The 21,814-nt window shown below is 42.4% G+C and overlaps 1 protein-coding gene across 8 annotated transcripts; it reads left to right on the top strand.

Annotated features, from left to right (window-relative positions):
* The first annotated feature begins 847 nt into the window (after nucleotides 1–847).
* atxn2 (ataxin 2) lies at nucleotides 848–21,591 on the top strand. 8 transcript variants are annotated; one of them, XM_083979629.1, is made up of 26 exons: nucleotides 848–1,356; nucleotides 2,971–3,001; nucleotides 3,337–3,396; nucleotides 3,840–3,911; nucleotides 5,440–5,590; nucleotides 6,972–6,986; nucleotides 8,924–9,048; nucleotides 9,241–9,332; nucleotides 9,516–9,704; nucleotides 10,492–10,664; nucleotides 11,077–11,325; nucleotides 12,262–12,447; nucleotides 12,720–12,899; nucleotides 13,095–13,202; nucleotides 13,382–13,452; nucleotides 13,551–13,915; nucleotides 14,222–14,285; nucleotides 14,396–14,542; nucleotides 15,194–15,211; nucleotides 15,856–15,922; nucleotides 16,304–16,497; nucleotides 17,749–17,875; nucleotides 18,111–18,302; nucleotides 18,631–18,842; nucleotides 19,796–19,973; nucleotides 20,737–21,590. In XM_083979629.1, exons 1-26 carry the CDS (start codon nucleotides 1,247–1,249, stop codon nucleotides 20,763–20,765), a joined length of 3,405 nt encoding a protein of 1,134 aa, XP_083835755.1. In that variant the 5' UTR covers nucleotides 848–1,246; the 3' UTR covers nucleotides 20,766–21,590. The 8 variants fall into 8 exon arrangements, with proteins under 8 accessions (XP_083835755.1, XP_083835754.1, XP_083835759.1 ...); XM_083979628.1 differs by having other exon boundaries at nucleotides 15,856–15,928; XM_083979633.1 differs by lacking the exon at nucleotides 11,077–11,325 and having other exon boundaries at nucleotides 15,856–15,928; nucleotides 20,737–21,591.
* The last annotated feature ends 223 nt before the right edge of the window (nucleotides 21,592–21,814 follow it).

The following is a 21,814-nucleotide window of genomic DNA, read 5'->3' as shown; positions in this document are numbered from 1 at the left end:
CCCTCACTTCAACATCACAGGGAATCTGTGTACAGATAGTAAACATGTTGTGCCTGAAAGACAGCCCAAAATATCTCAGTTTGATGTGATCTCCATTAAAGCGTGGGTGTATGCAAGCTGTGATATCTGCCAGTGGGGGTTACTAAATATTGATTTAATAGGATTCGCAAACCATCGCACATGCCACAATTACGTTTTTGTTTATTTTTCCCCCCATGAAAAAAGGTACATTACTGACAACTGACCAAATGTGAATTCATGTTTGCTGCAGCCTGCAGCGGTTGTAGTTGCAGTTACTTAACTTAATTCACTCAACCAGAAAAATGAACAATATGCATAATTTGCAGAGGGACCAGTACCCTACCTGTACTCCCTGATGTAAATTTACCTGTAATTTCCCCCCTGATCTTGTCGATGCCAGATAAGCTATTTGCAAGTTAATAGAGCTAAAAGTACCCCGCTAATTGAAAGCATTAACTTTATAATATGTTAATTTATATCCGATCTATCATCATGCACACATAATCAGTGTGTAAATAAATATTATGCTTATGTCTGTGCGCTAGTGTATTTGCCGGCTCACGTGGATGCCACAAAACAGTCATCTAGGTTTGGTGGACTTCCTGAAAATAGTGCCAATTGTAGGTACACTTTTTAAAATAACCGACCAACTATCCGTTTTTTGTTCGTGGTCTACATTGAATATGATCACAGTTGCCCTTTATAACATGTTGAGAGTTGTCAAAGAAGTCCGTGTGGACATTTTTTGGTTAGATGTTATGAGCCGTTACATCTTTCATATATCCTTCCGCTGTTTTTTGTCCCCTTTCAGACTGTTTTGGTCTTTTCGCTGTTAGCAACGGAAAGAACCCGAGATAGCTGTAAACCCTATTTTCAGATAATCTAATATTTTGTTAGGACTACCTAACAAATTGACAAGAGGTGTAACACCCATGTTTGTTTTGGAAGAGTGATTGGCACGTGTTGTCCTTTTTTTTAATATAATTTTTTCTGTTTTAATAGGAATTGTACAGATTGCTAATTCAGCTAGCAACCGCTAGCCAGCTAGCTTCTTAGCATAGCATCTTCTTCAAGAGGCACGTTGACATTAGCCTGCAAGCTAGCAAAATCTTAGGGTTGCTAACGTTAGCGAGCTGTCACGCAAATTGCACGCCGCCTCTTCGTCAAGAAAAAAATTGCGGTGTGAAGCTGGTCGTTTTAAGACGCCGTCTTTTATGGGATCACCATGTCAATGAAGGCCGGTGGAAATCGCAGCAAGCCCGGCGGTGGCAACGCCGCTGGTCCCCCTGCCTCCGGTGCCGGAGGAAGCGGCGGTGGAAGACAGAATCTGGGCAGGTCTGTCAAATTGAAACGTTAACGTAGAGATATAAAAACACATCACCGGGGGGCTAAGGGGGTCCGTTTTCAGTCCTTGGAGACGGTCGCTGCCGACAGTGGTGGTTTTGAGAGATGACATTACCGTGAAACGGTCCAAAAAGCAAGACGTTATTTGTGAACGTTGTATGGGCCTTGCGACGTGTTGGTCACCCAGCGTAACGTTATGCAGTCCGGCTAGCGAGGCCTTTATGCTCGCTCCAATAATGTTGCAACTTCGACGTAACGTTACCTCCTCTTGCACGTTAAATAAAAGAAAAACATCATCTGGTGTCTGTGATGCATTTAAATATGTTTGGGTGCACAAACGTATTTTTCACCTCATATGTGTGTGTGTGTATAGCGGTGAAAGCTGCTCGCCAAGTTGCTGATACCAGGTTTACTATCAGCTTGGAGTCAATTTAGCTAGCGTTAATTAGCCGTTTGACAGCCCATGCTTGTTATTCAGTGCACTAGCCTCATTCAGTAACATAGCGGTCCCCAGCTAACGGGACACAGCCTTGACACTTTTCAGCCTAACAGAGAACAATTGTGTCTGTTTTCATTTTTGTCTGTCATGTTGCTTGGTGCGTTACCGCAACATTGCTGCAAAGGGTTTGCCAATAAATTGACCAAAAAAAAAAAAAGAGCGTGTGGGCGCACGAAAGAAAGGGGCGGGTGTGGAAACGGGGGTGAGGAGGAGGAGGAGGAGGATAGGGGGGAATTTTAGACCGACGAGCTTTCAACCTTGACGTTGCCGTGGCTGCTCGTGTGAAATAGTGTCCTTGAAGCATGACATTTCTGTACATGTCGTCCCTAAGATAAAGCTAACGCATACTGTCAGTGCATGAGCTGCATGCGTATTGTGAATTTTTGGTGGTTTTTAAAAATGTGGCCAGGCGTCTATTCACCGGTCACTAGGACACTACGTTCATTCATTGCGTAGGTTCCATCTATTAGGGCCGTGCGAAGATATTGTAAAAAAAAAAAGAAAAAAAAAGGGAGAGATTGGCCCAGCTCGACTCATGCATACGAAACCAGCCTGTGTCAGTGTTTGAGATGATTTGGACTGGTACTCTGTTTGTATTGAGCATTCGCGTGTGTGCAAATTAGGCTATTACTCATGTGCTACAATGTATGTAATGTAGGGAGAGTGGCCATTGCTTACATTGATTGAATCAAGTGTGGATGTCTGGCCATGCGCCAGGTGCCGAACGAACAAGGTGCATTTTAGGACATGCTTAGAAAAATGTGGGCTACTGAGTATTTGGCTGACAGCCCAATTGCATTTCTTTCAAACCATCAAAATGCCTTGAAATGTGTGTGGGAAATTAAAAAAATGTACGCGCATTCAAATATGTAGTGAATTTACATCTGCAAGACCTTTCTGTGTAGATTGAATTGGGCGGATCATTGTGAAGATGATTCTTGGGCTTCCCCTTTAACATGTACTACAGCAGTTGTGTCCCCTCTCAGGGATGTACACCATCTCCTCCTTAGACCTCTGCCATTCACTTGTACAATGGCCTTGTTTCAATATGCAGCTCAGTGCAAATGACGATGGTGAGCTTGACAATGCCTTTTTTTTTGTTTCAGGGGAAGACACAGTGGTAAAGGTCCTGCAGCAGTAAGTAGCCTGCTTACACTCATTAGTCATTTGCAAAGAGCTTTTATGACACACCATCACAAGTCTGATGTACCTGAATGCTGTATTTTATCAAAGAATTGATGTTGCTTTGTGAAAACCCACCAGCAGGATTAATGCTCCTTTTGTTCATTCTGTGCAGCTATTTAAATACAGTATTACGTCTTTCTTCTTAAGTCATGCAATTTGGTTTTTATGGTAAAGATAATGTAATCTACTTATTAGTAGGTTTTACTATTGAAACAACCAAGTCCAATGAGTAATAGGCTATTGAATACATTTTCTTCATCAGAGGTTAACTTTGTTTTTTTCTTTAGGTCATTTTCAATGGTGTATATGCAAATATGAGGATGGTCCATGTCTTGACGTCAGTGGTGGTATGTTCACTGTGTGTTGGTCTTGTTATGTCTTTGAGATGACATTCCATATATATCTAGTATGTCCTTATACATTTCATCTTATGATATGCACGACTTATGATGAACAGAGAAATGAGCAGTTACCAAAAACCTCATGCTTTGTAAATCATGGTTACTGTAAATGAATTAGTAACGGCAGTATCTACTGCAGTCTGTCTTTCACCACATGCTGTGTCTTCAAAATGTCTATGCTGCAATAAACAAAGTCTGTTGTGATTTGTGGAGACAGCTGCTTGCATAAACAAAGCAGAAAATTGATCAATAGTTTGTCTGTTTTGCAGCAGATGGGTTTCTGAACCTGTTTTTTGAATGTGTTAATTGACATTGACATTTTGTTGAATGAGTGAGTGTTATATACAGTGAATAATGATAGACCTATTTATTTACCTATTTATTTATAGGGGACCAAGTGTGAACTGAAAGTGAAAAATGGAGCAGTCTATGAAGGAGTATTTAAGACGTACGGTCCAGAGGTAAGGATCACACAGGGTGTGGAGCTCTTTATAGGTGCTAATATGTCATTTCCTCTGTAGCAGTAAAATGATTCAGGTTAACTGTGCTGGCAAGATAGTGTCCTGCCAGCACTCGGTATCAACTTCACCCCTGAGGTGGCTTAGAGAAAGATCACTCTTCCCAGCTTTCCTTTTATGGAGGGGAGGTATGTGGTCCTTCATCTTCCCTTTTAGGTTGAGGTATTCTCCAATCTTTCTCCTATGGGGAAAATCTCATTTTGCACAAATGAATAGATTAATCCGAAGCAGGGTCGAAGTTTCTGTACAGTTCAGTTGTAAGAGCTCGGCTTCGCCTTCATTTTTTGATGAGATACCAGTAATATGCATTATCCCCTGTTTTCACACCAAACAGCGGGGTCGATATTTACACATCTTTTATCCCCCACCACTTTCATAACATTGCAAGGCTGGCATGATACTGCAGAATAAATTGAATTTGGTGTGCTTGCACAGGCAGACACTCCACTTTGTTCTGAGACCAAAACAAAGCATCACATTTGGCTTCCATTACCACAGTGTGTGCAAGCTGAGCAGTCGAACGTCCTGAAAAAAATCGCACAGCTGTATTCACCACCCGACTCTTCAGTCAACAGTATAGTGTTTGGTTTGCAGCGCTTGTGTTTTCAATTTTCCTCCATAGTACGATACAAGTTGTAGAATTGTAACTTGTTTTGAGGAAAGTCTTATCTGCTCCCAGTGCAACAGAGAAGGGGGTGTTGCCAGAGAACTTCAGGGGATGCACAGCGTGAGAAAGAATAAACTATAAAAAAGATAAATGTAAACATCTGGTTGGCTAAACTCAGCTATGTGTGAGGCAAAATGGATTGAATTTTAGTACCAACAGTGAGAGAGGGGGGGTCCAGGATGAGCAGAAAACGAATGAAGTACCATCTATGTTTATTCCCTTCTGCAGTGCATTCCTGCATCAAAGACTCAGGGATCTATCTTAGACCCTGGCACAAAGGGACACAAGGCGCAAAGCAACTGTCTTTGCCAGTTTCAGACTGATGCAGTTTACATTTTCTCACCCATGAATATGCAGTGTTTAAAAAGCTACACTCACTTGGATTCCTAGATTAGATTATCTTGTGCTTTTCGTGGTTTCTTTTCTTTATCTGCTTATCATCATTTTTGATTGATTGCTTGGTTGTTTATTGTATGCAATGTCTTAAAATTACGAGATGATGAAGTTTTTCGGTAAGCAGTTTTTCAGAAATCAGAACCCAAGATATGACCTCTTCACGTTGCTTGTTTTGTCTGACCAACAAATAATTGATTTAATATCATATACCATTGAGAGAAATAAAAGGGAAATCCTCCATCAGAAACCAGAACTGGCATTTTTGCCCTAATTTAAATACAAGATAGATTCATTATGAAAAATGTTCTGATCTCACGATGACCTTCATGTCTTCTAGAGATAGTTTAGAGTTTTGCTATATTTCAAACTCCCTTTTCTGATCAAATTTAACACAACATTCTCCCTCAGTGTGACCTGGTGTTGGATGCAGCCCACAGAAAGAGCCCAGAGCCGAGCATAGGCCCCAGGAGAGAGGATATTGTGGAGAGCATCATTTTCAAGGCCTCAGATGTGGTAGTGGTGACCTTCAAAGATGTGGACCTGAATTTCGCCAGGAAAGGTACTGAGGGCATTTGTGTTGACAGATTTTTATCTCACAATATAAAGGGAAGTCTGTTTATATACTTATAAACACATTACATTTTAAGAAGAGCACATAATGTAACTAGGTGGGTTTGTCATTTTGTATTCATTACACACTCACACAATCAAACACAAATAAAGACATGTCAGAGTCAATACCAATCAGTGCATGCACACAATGTATTGATCTCTTTCAGGCGATATTCACTACCTTGATGTCACAGAGGCTTTGCCATGAGTTAAATCTTGCATGTCTGCTCTGATTGGTCACCTATAGAAGACTAATGTGAGATGGTCCATCACAGCAAGGACACTCGATAAAAGCAGAATGAGTCCTCTTCCTCTTATTTATCTTGACCCATACAGTCCTCCTTTAAACACAATGAGGGTGGGTCAGGGAGTTAATTTTCTGAATCACTGACTGGACTCAGGAATTTGAAATGTTTTGCAGTAATGTAATAACTCTAAAATACCTGTGCCATTGTTAGTGATGTTATGTTGCTAAGTTGAGGGTGTTAATGGGGAATTGCCATTTTTTTCCAATCTGGACCTTATTTCTAGCATAAAATACGATCATTTACTCACCCAGATAACTTTGGTGTCATTACAAGTCATTCCGATGAAATTAGATCCAGCCAAGAGCCGTGTATATCCATAGTCTACAGGGCAGCGGAATGCAGCCTCTAAATAACACATTATCTGCTGTGAAACTCGTTCATTTCACCAATATTTTGTTATGATACGCTAGTGCTGTTCCCCTCTTGAGTCCGGGGGTTAACTGTTATCAACATCCGGGGTCTGTAGGTTGACCTACTAACCTCTGACCTGGATGATATCATCTCTGAGCAAAAAACGGCAATTTCCCTTTAACTTTAAGAAATCTTATTTCTGCAGTATAGTGGACATATTATTTTATTATTTTTAGATGGTACACACATTTTCCACCAACTTGGGCGTCAGGGCCAAGTACCATAGCAGGCCAGAATTGCAATAGTGTTCAAATGAATGCACCCCAAAATTAGGCTAATTCATGGCACTAGAGCACTTGAGGCGCTGACATGAAACCTGGAGCGTCACCAGAGATCCCCCAATTAGTTTCAAATTTCAGAACTTAATAACCATACAATTATTGCGTATTTTATTGACTCCCATGGCAAAAGATGATAGAGAAAGAGAATTAGGAATCTGTTTGACATCACCTGGCTAAAACAATGAAAAACGCTATTTCACTTTAAATATGCACCTTATTATTGATTAGGATGTCAATTGTTGGTGTGATCGCCAGTCAGTCATTCTATATGTCAGTCCATCTTCTGACTGTCTTGTCATCTGTGTGTCTCTCCTCTCCAATGGTCTAGTCTCCTCTGATACAGGTAATATATGGCTGTTTTCTCCTCTTGCACATAACTGTACACACACAGGCATACACGCTTAAATAAGCTTGATAATCTACACTCACACTCAAAATTGTGAATTCTTTAGGCCTAGGCCTGATCTGTCGCCTCTTGCCACATTTTAAAGCCAATTTGATGTCAGAATTTGAGCATCATTTCTTTCACATAACCCAAAAATAAGAACCCAGTATCTGACTCTGGTCAGTCCTGCTTCATCTTTTCACCAGATCCTTTTGTTATCTTTAGACAGGATGTTGCTTTCGGTGGAAGAGTTGGCACTTGGCTCAGTTTAGTCAGTTCATTTAAGCTTTCAATAAAAGGCAATGGCCCTTGACATTATGCATATTGTTTGGCCTTATGCTAACTTATGTGGAATCTGTGAGAGATGTACAACTAATGGTGTTAAATGTTTACTGTAATAAACTAATTCTAATACTTTGGTAATTTACTTTGAACTTGTACTAAATCATAATTGTGTTTTGAACAGCAGTTTTTGTTTGAAACTTAAAGTCATACTCTAAAATTTTAAACGTTGATTGGAGTCATTTTAAAATGGTTTAGTGTAAAATAGCATAGTCAGCAAGCAACTGCATTTCTGCAGCAGCAATAGAGAAAGGATATTGTCATAACTCGATGTTTGAGAGCATAATTTTATTTTCCAAAACAACACTTTCAAATTTCCAGAGTTCAAGTAAAATCAGAGATAGTTCAAAAAGAGAGAAACAAGAAGCGTGCGATTCCATTGAAAGCAACAGCTTGAAAATTCATGTTGAGCACTAGCACCTTAATTTGCTTTCTGATCATTGTATTAAAATCAAGTTACCGGATTTTTAATTTGGTTTGGCCCTGAAGTGCGTTAAGGTCATTTAATTGACTGCAGTCTAAATGCATGTTTGCTTACCCCTCACTATGCTCATAAATGTATTTTAAATGTTCCTTATTTTATGTACAATTCCCTTGATGGACATTGTGCACAAAGCATACCAACCACCTCTGCTAATATAATTCAGACCTGTTAGCCCAACTGTCTGTACGGTGCCAAGCTAGTATTTCTGGACGTATTTCATGCCAGATGCTTAAATGCACTGTGTATTGTAGTATGAGTTGGGATGACTGAGTTATGTAACTCCAGGTGGCTGATATGTTTTATGCACGTGGTCCATTGATGCCAGCTCTGAGAATGTGAGAACAGACTTGGGCTGACATGAGATTAGATTTCCTTTCAAATATAATTGAGGGTTTTCTTTGAGCATGCCTGTCCCTGGTTTTTACTTGAGCCAACCAAATTATTCAGTGAGTTTACTTAAATGTAACAAGTATGGTCCTGAAAGTGTGGATTTTTTTTCCCCTATTTGAATGTTTCCTTTCAAGATGCTGCCATGGTGATGCATAATAAATAAAGTGGAGAAAAAAGTAGACTCTCCATGATACGTGCATTTAATTTCCAGCAAATGTCAGCCATTTGAGAATATTGCAGCTTGATTTAATTTGTAAATACTTTAATAAGCTAAGGCAGTGATTGGGGACTACTTTCCCCCCTTTATTACTGTGCTTTTCATACTCGTACTTACACAGTCAGAACTTTTGTACCCTCTAGCTTTACCAAGGCCAGCTCAAGCAATAGCTCAAATTTTTTTTGAAAGGATTTTTTCCCAATCCAGTTGGGCCCATGTCTGGTTGTGAGTGGGTGTGTCTGGTGAACCAGCACTACCTCCATAAAGACCTTTGCTGTGAGAGCTTGTGGCAGAAGCTCTTGAGGCATGAGCGCTTCCCTGCATAAACAGTGCAGCCATGTGACTGTATACCATCATGAGCTTCTCCATGTGTGTGTCTGTGTGTTTGAGTGTGTGTGCTCCTGTGTTGCAGTCTGCTGAACATCAATATGTATTCTTTGTGTGTGTGTGTGTGTCGCGCAGACAACTTCACAGATGCAGCCGTGACTGGTAGAATCAATGGCGAGCATAAAGAGAAAGATCTAGAGCCGTGGGATGGAGGAGAGACCCACAACTCTGACAGCCTTGAGTCTCTGGATACAGATGTGGTAAAAAAAAACACACAACTACACAACACATGCATTTGATGTTGCACACAATAAATGGAATCAATCCACACAGGCCTTCATGAGATGGCTGGTAAATTTGACAGTGAACAGAGGTTGTATCCACAGCGTTGATAATTTCCTCATAGGCCTTTTCTGAAATCCTCTTTGCTCTTCTTTCTCTGCTCATATCAGTCAAATGGGTGGGACCCTAATGACATGTTCAAGTACAATGAGGAGAAGTACGGAGTCCTATCTACATATGACAGCAGCCTGTCTACATATACGTAAGTTTCTGTGTTCATGTGTCTTTCACGTGCACTGCTAATACACAGTGTAAGTCTAAAATTAAACAATGTGTTTTCTGGGAATACTTTTAACATTTCTGGTTTTATGTGAATCAAGTAAAAACCTGAAATCACTCCTTCCACAACCCTGCTGCCCTTGTCTGACCTGAGCTTGTTTCCCAGGGTCCCTCTGGAGCGGGACAACTCCGAGGAGTTCCTCAAGAGAGAAGCACGTGCCGCCCAGCTGGCAGAGGAGATTGAGGCCAGTGCCACATACAAGGCCCGCGTGGCCCTGGAGAATGATGACCGCTCCGAGGAGGAGAAATATACTGCTGTGGTGCGAGGGGAAAGGGAGACTCACACACTTAGCAGGTGAGACCAGGAAACACAGAGAGACTTAGGATCATTACATACTTCTCACGCTTGTAAGTGTCTGAGAGTGCGTAGCTTGTAATTATGTAATTGCAGATTGTGTTGACAACCAGCATGTGTCTATCAAATTTCATTCATTCTTATTGTTGGTAATTGGCTCTTGATGTGCGCTGCAATACAAGCTCCTTCAAAACAGAGCAGCACAATAGTGCAACATTTACATACCCATTTTACATTTTAGTTTATACAGTAAAGTTGATTCTAAACATCATCAGAGAATTTATTATTATAGAGGCTGATGAAAGAATTTCAAAGAGGTGCATTATATAAACTTGTATGAACACTCACTTTTCTTCATTTTCAGTGCCTGATTTGTAAGCAGTAGGAAAATGCTGTATATACCAGAATGACATTATACTACATTTATCTGCAGCCTATAACGACATATTCTAAATATACTAAATATGATTAATGCTTGGAGATGAAGTGGGCCTGCAGTAGAACATCTTTGGCATAGGCACGAGAAGCATATTTAAACCTTAAAGTAGTTCTAGATAATTCACTAAGTAGACAGCAGCTGTTCCCAGAACAAATACTTCCTCTGTAATTAAAGAAAACATGCTCATTTTGGCTGATGAAGAGTACTTAGCTGAATGTAACAGAGTGTAGAATTAATTCCTCCCCTTTGTTATCGTGACTATTGTCTTGTATATGTTTAACTAAACCATCTGCCTCGTGTGTGTGTGTGTGTGTGTGTGTGTGTGTGTGTGTGTGTGTGAATGTACAGAGAGAATAAGTACATTCCTCCAGGGCAGAGGAACAGGGACACAATGTCATGGGGGCCGGGACGCCAGAATTCACCTCGTCTGGCTCAGAGCTCAGCTGGGCCTTCAACTCCTCGACCAGGACCTCATGACTACAGTCCCAGCTCTGGCGCTGACCAGAGGGTGGTTAACGGAGGTACATTTCAATACATCACACACAGACTTATGGTGTTACATGGCTCTGAAACGTACCAGAGGTGTATTGGATGATGAGTGAGTCGGTCAATATAGCGACTCTGTGACGGGAAAAGAGTGTTTTTTCTTCACCTGTTTTATCTCCTTTGTTTAACTGATGTAACATCAGGGGCGACTTTGGTTTAGAGTCTCTGGGGGTGTCCATTTCTGTTGTCTGTTAATTCTTTATATGCTTTAATTTATACTTGATGTCAGTTAGATGATTGTATTCCTGCCTCGCCATGCTTTCTTCTTTCTCGTCTATTAATCTCCCCCCTTCTTTCTACTCCTGCTGTACCCTCGTTTCCTCACTTTAGCTGCTTATCATCATCTGCTCTTTGTCATCCATGATCATTTGTCCTTCCCTCTCTTAGGTTCATCCCATTGGCCCTCACCCTGTCCGTCTCCTTCCTCCCGCCCCCCCTCTCGTTACCAGTCTGGCCCCTCCTCCCTGCCTCCTCGGGCAACCACGCCCACCCGGCCTCCTTCCAGACCCCCCTCTCGACCTTCCAGGCCTCCCTCTCATTCATCCCACCCCTCCTATCCCTCCTCCTCATCCTCCTTTTCCCACCATGGGCCCACGTCGCCAGCCTCCACTCTGCCCAAACGCATGTCTTCAGAAGGTACCCACATCAGTGTGGAGTAGACCTGGGCAAAGGTTTGAGTTGAAGGTGGATGAATCGGGCCCAGTGTGGAGCTGAAACTCCCACTCGTTTTGAAAGCTGTTTGAAGTTTCTTAAAAATTAAAATATGGAAACTACTTTCAAAAATAAATTTGCCCAGGTCTAGTGTGGAACAACACAAATAGGTGAAGTTGGCTCTTCAGACTGATTTGGGGTCAGATTTTCAATGTCCTCACAAGTGGAAGTTGTGAGGATTTAGTAAGCCACAAAGCTGATCCTTTGTCAGTGCATCAGGCAGTTTCACCTTGGCATGTGGGTGCATCACTGTGTGTGCTGTGCTTTCTGTCTAGCAGAGTTTAAAGTCTTTCCTCTATTCACCCTCAAACACACTTAAAACAGTAAGCGAGCTGAGATCCTCTTAGTCCTTCTTTTATGGTAAATCCAAAGAGCCGGAGTACAGAGCCAAATTAAGTGCCATTTCCAAGTTCCTATTTATCATGTTTATTCTTTTCAAATGTTTATACAGCGAAATGGCAAATATTCAGTGTTTAGCTGAAAACATTGCACTGAGCTGCTGCCTGCGAGACAGACACTGTTCAAGCACAAACACGTTTTTTAAGGAAGCTCTCCTCTGTTTCCCTGTTTCTCATCTCTCACTTCACTCGGTCGTGGTGTGAACAGTGTGGTGTGATCACTTTACTGGCCCCTTTGCAGTTTCTCCACTAACATGCATGTCGCTAAATAACACCACTGTATGACGTGATATTTAAACATTAGATAACGGATGTACTCGTAGCAGATGTTTGAGTTGTTAAAAGCTTGTGAGAGACACAAATGAGCTTCACGGAGAAACCACAGCAGGATGGTTGGAAGCTGTTCACTTGTGTTTTACTTCACCTCTGCTGTCTGTTTATTGAGTTTTGGCTTCTTCTACAGGTCCACCCAGGATGTCTCCAAAATCCCAGCGGACGCCTCGTGCTCACCGGGTGCCACCCTGCCGGACCACCGGAGTCCCTCCAGGAGTGGACTTAGGTTCCCACAATGCCCCTGGAGAAGTACCAGTGACTCCCCCAACCAGGAGCAACTCCTCTGGAGGGACATGGTCCTCAGTGGTTAGCGGAGGTAGAAGAGTTCCCTCCTTTATTTCTTTATTTTTTAAATAACTTTACAACTTCATGTTCACAAGAAGAACGCAGATATCTGACAATGGGAAGTATTAGCCGAGTAGATGGGAAATATAAAATAAAAGTTAAGCATCACTGGATAACCTCACTCATCTCACCATCAACATTTCAACATCATAGAATAACACCTGACCTGAAGCTGTTGTGAGCATTTGAGTTGGTTGACTCTCAACAAGTTTTTAAATCTTCTATCTTCGTTCCCCTCTGCAGCTCACAGACCTCGCTCCCCCCGACAGAACAGTCTGGGCGGAGCTTCTCCTGGCTCCTCCTCCCTCCCATCACCTCAGACAGGAACAGCTCCTGTGGAAACTGCAGCTACACCAACATCAGTTTCCTCTCCTACTGCTGCTAGCCCCACTCCCAACATGGTCGCCTCTGCATCAGGGGATGGTAAGCTTTACGTGTGATACAGAGGCTAAGATTGATATGAAACACCCTGATTTGATTGGTGTGTACGTACGTAGATTTAATGTTTCAGTGCAAGTTCTGTCACTGTCAGAGACACTGTTCACATAGGCTTGCTCTGCTTTTATGATGGTCATAAACAGGTATTTGTTTGTTTTTCTTTGTGTCTCTTCTGTTTAGCAAAAGAGTGCCGTGTTCAGGAGACAAGACAAACTTCCCCCACTGCAAACAAGGAGAATATCAAGCCCTTGGACAGCTCACCTAGTATCACCAGACCAGTCTGTAAAGGTACAATACACATTGTAGCAAAGTGCACTGGAGCTTTATCAAACAGACTGAGACATCTGTTTTTATTTGTTGTTATTGTAATATAATTTAGGACTCTTAAAAGGTGATAGTTCCATGATATGAACCATTTTCAAAATAATTACAATCTTTAATGTCTTTCTCTCTCTACTTACCCATAGGACCCCCTTCTATGGCACCAGACCACAGAAAACAAATAGATAATTTAAAGAAATTTAGTGTAGATTTTAGGGTGAGTATCATTCATTCATGTGGAACAGAAATGCAGAAATTCTGACCTCATTTTCATGAGCTTATGCTTTCCTCCTCTTAACTTTTTTCCTCCTCCAGTTGCAGTCTAGTTCAAACCCAGACCCTGCCTTTGACCAGATGATGACCAAGCCACCCAGAGATCCAGCAGACAAGCCTAAAGACCTCCCTTTGGACAAAGCATCCACAGCGGGGCGAGAGGGCGCTGAAGAGGGTGTTGCGGGGATCGCTGCTAGCACCCCCGGTAGTGCCCCCGCTCCATCCAGTACCACCACAAACACCAGTAAGCCTGGCAGCCCTGCCGCACTGTCCCCGTCTCCCTCGGCCCCGGACCAAAAGAGGGCGGGGCTGGACGTGACATCACAGGGAGTTCAGACGACATCCACATCCACATTCAGTGGATCCAAGCATGAAGAGAAGGAGGAGAAGAAGGAGGCTGTACAAGAGTGAGTGGAGGGGACGACATGGTTTAGAGGGGAAAGTACAGATTTCAAGTCTGGTGATACTGGATTACATATTCAGTCATCATCACAGGCATGAGCATAGTAGTTTAGTTGATCCAACAAACACATTCTGCTGCTAGAAATATTCACTAGAGCATCAAATGTGTATTGATCTGCAGCAGAAAACGGTCTCAAGTAAATACACAAATTACTCCAGTTTGAGTAACACTTATTAACATGAACTCATCAATAAGAGAAGAAAACTTATTGTTGGTGTTAACTTCTTCATTGTTGTGTCACGTCCTGCAGTCAAGTGAGAAAATCAACCCTGAACCCAAATGCCAATGAGTTCAAACCCAGGTTCAATACACAGGTCAGTATGTCATGCTGCTGCCAAGCTGCACTGTTTAAATGTCACAAACTGACATTGATAATCCAATCATTTTTTTCATGTCTCTTCCTCTGTATATTCTACTTCATCAGCCAAAACCAGCTAACACCCCGACGCCCCCCCGGCCTCAGGGCCAGCCAAGCCCCTCCATCGTGGTCCAGCAGCCCCCGACTGTTTACAGTCAGACAGTCTGCTTCCCCCAGATGTATCCCCTCACACCAGTCAGCCCTGGAGTGCAGGTGAGACACACATCTGCATGCCGACATGTGGACTATGGAGACAGATGTACTTGTTTCTATTCAGTGCAGAATGCAGATCACCCTGAATCATCACACTGAACGATTATTAAGTTCATTAAAACAAATCCCTGACTAACAACCATTGCCTTGATATCCACCAACATGTCTGCTTGCGTTTGTTCCCATTTCCTGTCTTTCTTTTCTGTCCTTGATTAATCTCTGAGGCATGTCATCATCATTTTCTCTATATTCTTTTCCATATCTTCATATATTTTTGGCCTTGATTTTTTAGGAAGGCACGTCATCTGCATCCTTCGTCATCACTTTTCTCTCTCCTTTGTCATCGTCCAAACATTGTCATTTGTCAGCTTGAGAACTGGACCTGTAATAAGTTATGATATGATGTCAAAATATTTCTAATCTCTTTCACAACATTTATTGAAAGTTTTAGCACATTTTTTGATGAAAACTTTTGTTTTTTTTTGTTGGTAAATCGATATTTTTGGTCTGTGTTGCTTTAAGAAAAACTTGGTGATCCAACATCAGACACGTGTAAGAGATAAAATACCTTGGTGAACAACTAAAGAGTGGTTCTTTTTTCCTTTTCTCCCCCTCCTCCTCCTCCTCCTCCTCTCTCTCTCGCTCCATTAGAAAAGCATAATATGGAAGGTTTGTGAAGATTTCTATTTTTTAAATCCTTTTGTTTTTTGTTTCTCTCTCTTTTTTTTTGAAGCCCAATCAGTACTGAGATGTTTTGCTTGCTTGTTGAATTAATGCCTTCAGATGTTGGTTTGCCAACTTCTTATTGCAATCCATATAAACTGTCGTCACAGATGGACTTATGACTTCATGTTATTTCTATTGGCTTCATCTGTTTACCAGACAACATGTCTCTGAGCTAATGGGAGTTAAAGCCTTTGTTTGTTTGTTTTTGCTGCAGTACTGTTTATAATAGAAATGCATGGTATACACTAGTAAGGGGTTAAGGAAGGGAGGACGACAAGCAGTGTTGTAAAACAGCCAATGAAAGACAGGGGTGGAAAATGCATGTGGCCCCAGGTAAGAGATAATTCCCACAATCTCACATGCACATGTTTTTTATGTGTTCGCTACTAAATCAACAGTTAAAAGCTGAATAGTTTGTGTCCAGCCCCACAGCCAGGTAGCGATCCCACACAAACAAGCACAAATTCACCTGTTTGTTTTTTAAGTCCAGGGCTTATTTTTCACTCTTGTATTGCTGGAGTCTCCTGAGAGGACCGAGTATAAACTGTTTTCTTCATCTACTGTTCTCATTCCCCTCCTCCCTGTAGTCTCCAGCTATGTACCAGGTTCAGATGCCTCATATGACAGTCAGCCAGTCTAAACCCTACAGACCAGGTAAAGGTGAGAATCACCATTTCTCTCATTTCTCTCCCACTCTCATCTCTTACTCACTGAAGCTTACTAAACAGATCTAGTTGGAAAACAATACAGTAAGTGGCCCCACTATTTTTCAAGATAGTAAGACTGGAGTCACTTGAATTAGCCACATCAATGTTGTGTTCATTACAGGCATTGATTAGAATTGTTTCTCACTTCAAAAGCACTTTCTCATATAAAGTGAATTGACTTTCCCATCCAAACTAATCTGAATCTGATGAAAGTGGAGGTCAGTTTATATTCAGAAGAATATAAACGTCTTTCAAAAGCAGCAGTAGTTTGATTCTGTTACTTTGAGATTTACTGAATGTTAATATTAACTCTATTGTAAATCTCCAGTACCCAACATGCCCCAGCAGAGGTCAGACCAGCACCACCCGCAGGGCACGCCCACCATGATGCACCCGGCCACGGCAGCAGGACCACCTATTGTAGCACAAAGCCCCGCCTACTCTGCCCAGTACTTCACCTGCAGCCCGCAGCAGTTCACCAGTCAGCAACTGGTCCCGCAGATGAGTCACTACCCGTCACAGGTAAGATTTACTCATCACATCAGCATCAATTCTCAAGGCGGCCGGCTCCTCTATTAAAAACCATATGTAACCATTCCAGTTACTCGGGTAACATCAGCAGCGCTGGCAGTCTTCGTCTCTCCCAGCTGTTCACTAGGCAGCCATTTGTCTGGCAGATGCCTGCGGTCCAGCAGCCCGACAGGGAGCCGGCACGATGCCATGTGTTTCATCACTTCTGATTTGTAGAGCTGACTACACATACTCCTGCCTCTTAACACCTGAAGAGCTGTTACCTGTTTGCAAACAGGCTGTGATACAGCAGCTGCAGGAAAACACAAGCAGTTAGGAGGCTGGCTTCAGGGTTTTTAGGGTAACGTAATGATCACACAGATAAGAGATGGGAATTGTATTAGGGTTAAAGCAGAAGTAAGCGATCCGGTCGTTTTGGCTAACTTCTTGTCAGCCAATGGAGTTAGCAGTCCCTGCCCTCGTCCCTACGTCACCACATTCACCGCATCCCTTGGCTGCACACACAGAGAGGACCGCCCCTTTATGCCGTTCTCTCTCCTCATTGGATAAAGGTTGTAGGATACAAGGAAAGTTTTCTCCTCGGCTTACAGCAGAGCAGAGTGACTGACAGACCCGTGTTTCGGACCAAACACTCTATATAAGTGATTGCCGTCGGAAGATATAACTATTTAAGACTTATATTAACACAAATATTCCGCTTACTTCTGCTTTAATTAATGGAACTGATGACACAATTTTGCCTGAAAATTGGGAAGAGATAATAAAGAAGAAGGGAGAAAGAGAACCCAGACTAACTTCACTAGCTACTGATTTATATAGATACTATAAATCGTCAAAGAAGTTCAAGCTATTTTTCAAACAAAGGCTCGAATTTGACTAGTGTCTTAATGATGAATATTTTTAGAAATGAATATTATTATTGACAGGTTGTAAGCTCACTGTATCTTCTACAAAACCTTTATTGAAAAAAAAGAAAAAAAGCCAAACATTTTGTGCGTAGGTGCATTTGTTTTGAATGGCCACATATAAACACCAACTTAATAATAAAACTGTCAAAAATTGGCAGTATTTTTTATATTTAAATCAGGAAATGACTGATCAGACCAGGCGTTCGATGCCAAGCTTTTGGCTCTTGACTGTTTTCAGTATTGGATGCTCGATGCAACATGACTGTTGGTACACAAACAACGGGATCTAACGCTGATGTTGTCAATCTCCCGACTGTCCTTGTGTGTCCTCCAGGCGCAGCATGTGTTCAGTCCGGTAATGCAGGGCAGCGCCAGGATGATGGCGCCTCCCACGCACGGCCAACCCGGCCTCGTCTCTTCCTCCACTACACAGTACCCAGAGCAGACACACACCATGTATGGTACGTCAGCCCCCGCCACTTGTGCATGTTTACACGAGTGTGTAATGTGCAGCTAGGACGTGCAGCTAGTGTTTTACTTACCATTTTATAACTTTTTTTTAATAAGCCGGTGCATATTCTCATTTGTCCAGGTCAATGTATTTCAAAGGAGGTTAAATCGAAAGCAACTGGACTTAGTTATTTGTCTAAGAAGACGTTTCTATATAGCTTTCTAACGCTGTTTCTTGTCTCACAGTGTCTCCGGGGCCGATGCCTCAGCAGTACCCCCACCCCAGCGCCACCTTGCACCCTCACCCACAGCACCCCCAACCCTCTGCCACGCCTACAGGCCAAGGCCAGCAGGGGGGTCCCCCACAGCATGGAGGTCCTCCCAACCACCCGGCTGCCAGCCCAGTGCAGCACTCGCAGCACCAACAGGCAGCAGCAGGTATGTCCAGGTTGGACACTGGGATTTTGGAAGAACATTTTCAATTACAAAGGCTAAAGAGGGAAAAATGTTTGCACGCCGGCAAATGCTGCCCAAAACTTTATTGAGGGCGGAAGGTCAACGTTTTGATCTTTTCAGATCTTCAGGACTGAAAGATCAAAATGTTGACCTTCCACTCTTAATACATTTTTGTGGAGCATTTATCGGTGTGTGAACATTTTTTCCTCTTTAGCCTTGCTTTGCCTTTTGTTCATGCACCTGGAGTTCTACCCAACATTTTCAACTACAACCATAACCGTGTGTTGTGTTTTGTTCTTGCGTGCGGCAGCGGCAGCAGCAGCCCAGGCCCTCCACCTGGCCAACCAGCCCCCACAGCAGCAGATGTACTCGGCCTTGGCCCCCACGCCCCCCTCCATGACCCCGGGGCCCAACCCTCAGTCCCCACAGGCATCGTTCCCCTCTGCCCAGCAGACTGTCTATATCCACCCGCAGCAGGTGCAGCACGGCTACAACCCCAACCACATGGCACACGTGCAGCAGGTAGGTCACAGCCCGCCGCCAGCCGGCCGGACAGCAACCACGGTAGCTCCAGCCAAGTAATCAGATGGGCAGCGGTTCCCGTACGGGATTTTAAATGCGTTAGCGAGGAAATCTGGGATCAGTTCCAGCAGGTGTTTGACTTTATGAATGGCTCATACTTGGGCGTTGATAAGCTGCAAGTGCGGTGGATATTTTTTTGGCAATGAGACCAGGTTTCTATCACAATGTGCATGTCATTTAGCCTAGTTGTGGATACAACACTACAGCGTACAGAGGGAAAACAAACCTTGGTCACAGATGAAATGACAGAGCAGCCATGACTATTCCACCATGATAACTTTTCATCCTGTTGTAAAGGACACTTGTTTGCTTTGCTTAGAGGTAAGGATGAGAAAGGCGATCACTCTCTGTGTCTGGTTGTGAACAGTATGGATCTTGTGTGAAGTGGTGTCACAACTGTTTCTTGGCAAACAGCTGCACAGAGTGACTGTGTGCAGAAATTGAAGAGACTTGTCGTCACCAGGTGTAGCAGCTTATCCATCACCTGTGGTATAAAAGTCCTTAAACTGCTTTTGTGTCATCGTCTTCTTCTCAGTGGTCAGAAATGATGCTTGAAAAAGTTAGTAAGTTAATAATTATACTTGAGAGGTCAAGGGGACGACAGAGTTTGAGCCACAGTTAGTTTAAAGAGAGGGTTGAGATGCTTTATGCTTTATTCTATCCACAAGTCATATGGCTGTGAACACAGATTTATCTTTTCATGCGACACCTGTGGGTAACACACAGGCAGGAGCTGTGGACGTCGTGGCACTGACATCCATCTGTTTCATCTCTTTAATGAACTTGTCTCTTGTCCATCTGTTTGTCTCTCACTGTCATTCTCACTTTCTATCACACCTCTGCACTTGCTGTCACACACACACTCACACACACTCTTTTTCACTCTCACCCAGGCCCATATGCAGTCTGGCCTAGTACAGTCTCACCACCCGGCACCCACCCACCCCCCGATGATGCTGATGGCTACCCAGGGTCCTCCAGGGGGTCCTCAGCCTCAAATGCCCCAGACTGCTCTCAACCCCATCCCTGTTTCCTCCACCACACATTTCTCCTACCTGGCACATCCACAAGGTATGTTTCTAATATTAATCAGCACACTCCTGAGGGGTGGAGACAGGAACATGTACACATGAATTCTGCAGTATTGTTACATATATTTAAGTATATGTACAGGTATGTTGGGTATCTAAACCTTATGAAACTGGTTGAGCTCAGTAATAATCTAAATCTAAAGATTGAAGTTATTACTGTCATTCTCCTGCTTTAACTCTCTGCCAACTCCAGAGCTGAGTCACTAATGCCGCATATCAGCTGCACTATTATATCAGGTTGATGTCTCGTCAAGGAACAGCAGCAGCAAATTAATATACTTTAAGTTTATGTGCTGATAGTGCACAAGTTATTATTCCAACAGATGTAGCTGCCAAGGATAACCTGTATTTGCACATCAATGATAGACTGGCATATTTTCAGTTGTGACGTTTTGAAATCGATTCAGGGGAAGGTTTTTCCTTTTTGTTTCTCCAAACAGTGTTTTATACTATAAAGACAGGGACTTTTCTGGTAAATAGAAAACCTGTAGTAAATGTATTTGGATGTGAAGACTTTGATTATTGTCAGCTTTTACACTAGAGGCACTTGGCGGTTTATTTTAAACAGATAAGCACAATGGACTGTTGGTTAAGCCATATGAAAAAATAAATAAAAATTAAAAGGAGCTTCGAACGAAGACCATTTTATTATTTTGGTCACCACTGAATCTTTCTAATGTGTAACTGTGAACGATCCTCAAATCCATCGACTTGACACTTCCCCCATTTTGTCTGCTCTGCAGTGCAGCCTCATCATCAGCAGCAGCTGTAGATAGAGGGCGCCAGTGAGCTGAGGGACCCGCTCTGCGTCGCGCTTCTCAACCAGAGCCTTCATAACCAGGCGATGAAGAGAATGAGAGCCCTCCCTCTCCTCTCTTTCCTCATCCTCACCAGACATGCTTCACATCAGCTTTTCTCTCCCCTCCCTCCCTCCCTCCCTTCCTCCCCCCTCCAAGACTAGGCAATAAGAGAATGTTAACAGGTTGTTGCAGTGACATGTTTTAACAAGCTAGAGATTTTTAACAGACAAGACTGCTCCTATTCAGCCCCTGTACAAATACACACACACAGACACATACAGTATACACACATATATGGATACACAAACAAAACTCCCATACACAAACACTTTTCAGGGGTCCCCCAAATTGCAACTTGAGTCAGCTTGCCAAGTAAGACATGAAAGAGAGAATGAGAGAAACTAATCAGTGAGAGTGAAGCAGAAAATTCAACTGGAACTTGTATTTTGTCTGCACCTTGTTATGGAGAAAAAAAAAAAAATCTTCCAACTTTTAGACAGTATTAATCTTACTGTTTATTGCTGCTGCTTTGTGCTGCGTTTGTTTCCAGAGTACATGACAGGTTTCTAACCAAACTAAAAATGAAACATGACAAGAAGCTTCCTGTGAAATAAACACATTTTGGCAGCCAAGAGGACAGGAGAAAAATGTTATTTATGAAATTATAATGGCTGAGGTGATCAGATCCCACTTCTCACCTGACCCTTATGTAACTTTTAAGTTAAAACTTTTACTTTGTAGATAATATAAATAATTTAAAAAACGAGCAAAAAAATTTAAAAACAATAAAAAAGTTTTAAAAACTGAATGGCTTACTGTGGTTGCATTGCAGTGTGGGTTTTTCTCGTCTGTCATTTCTGTCGTGCTGCCACAAATCTGTGAACCATTTAATTCACATGTGAAAATAAGTATTTCAACCTGATTCATTCAGAAAGTTTCAAGCTTTCATCGTACAGATCGCAAGGAGGCATTTTCATCACGTTTAGCCATCACACACTTTAATTAAAATGTTCAAAAAGAC

Source organism: Trachurus trachurus (genome assembly GCF_905171665.1).
Source record: "Trachurus trachurus genome assembly, chromosome: 9".
NCBI classification, from domain to species: Eukaryota; Metazoa; Chordata; class Actinopteri; order Carangiformes; family Carangidae; genus Trachurus; species Trachurus trachurus.
Note: the sequence above shows the minus strand (reverse complement) of the source record. Positions and strands in the feature narration are given on the sequence as shown.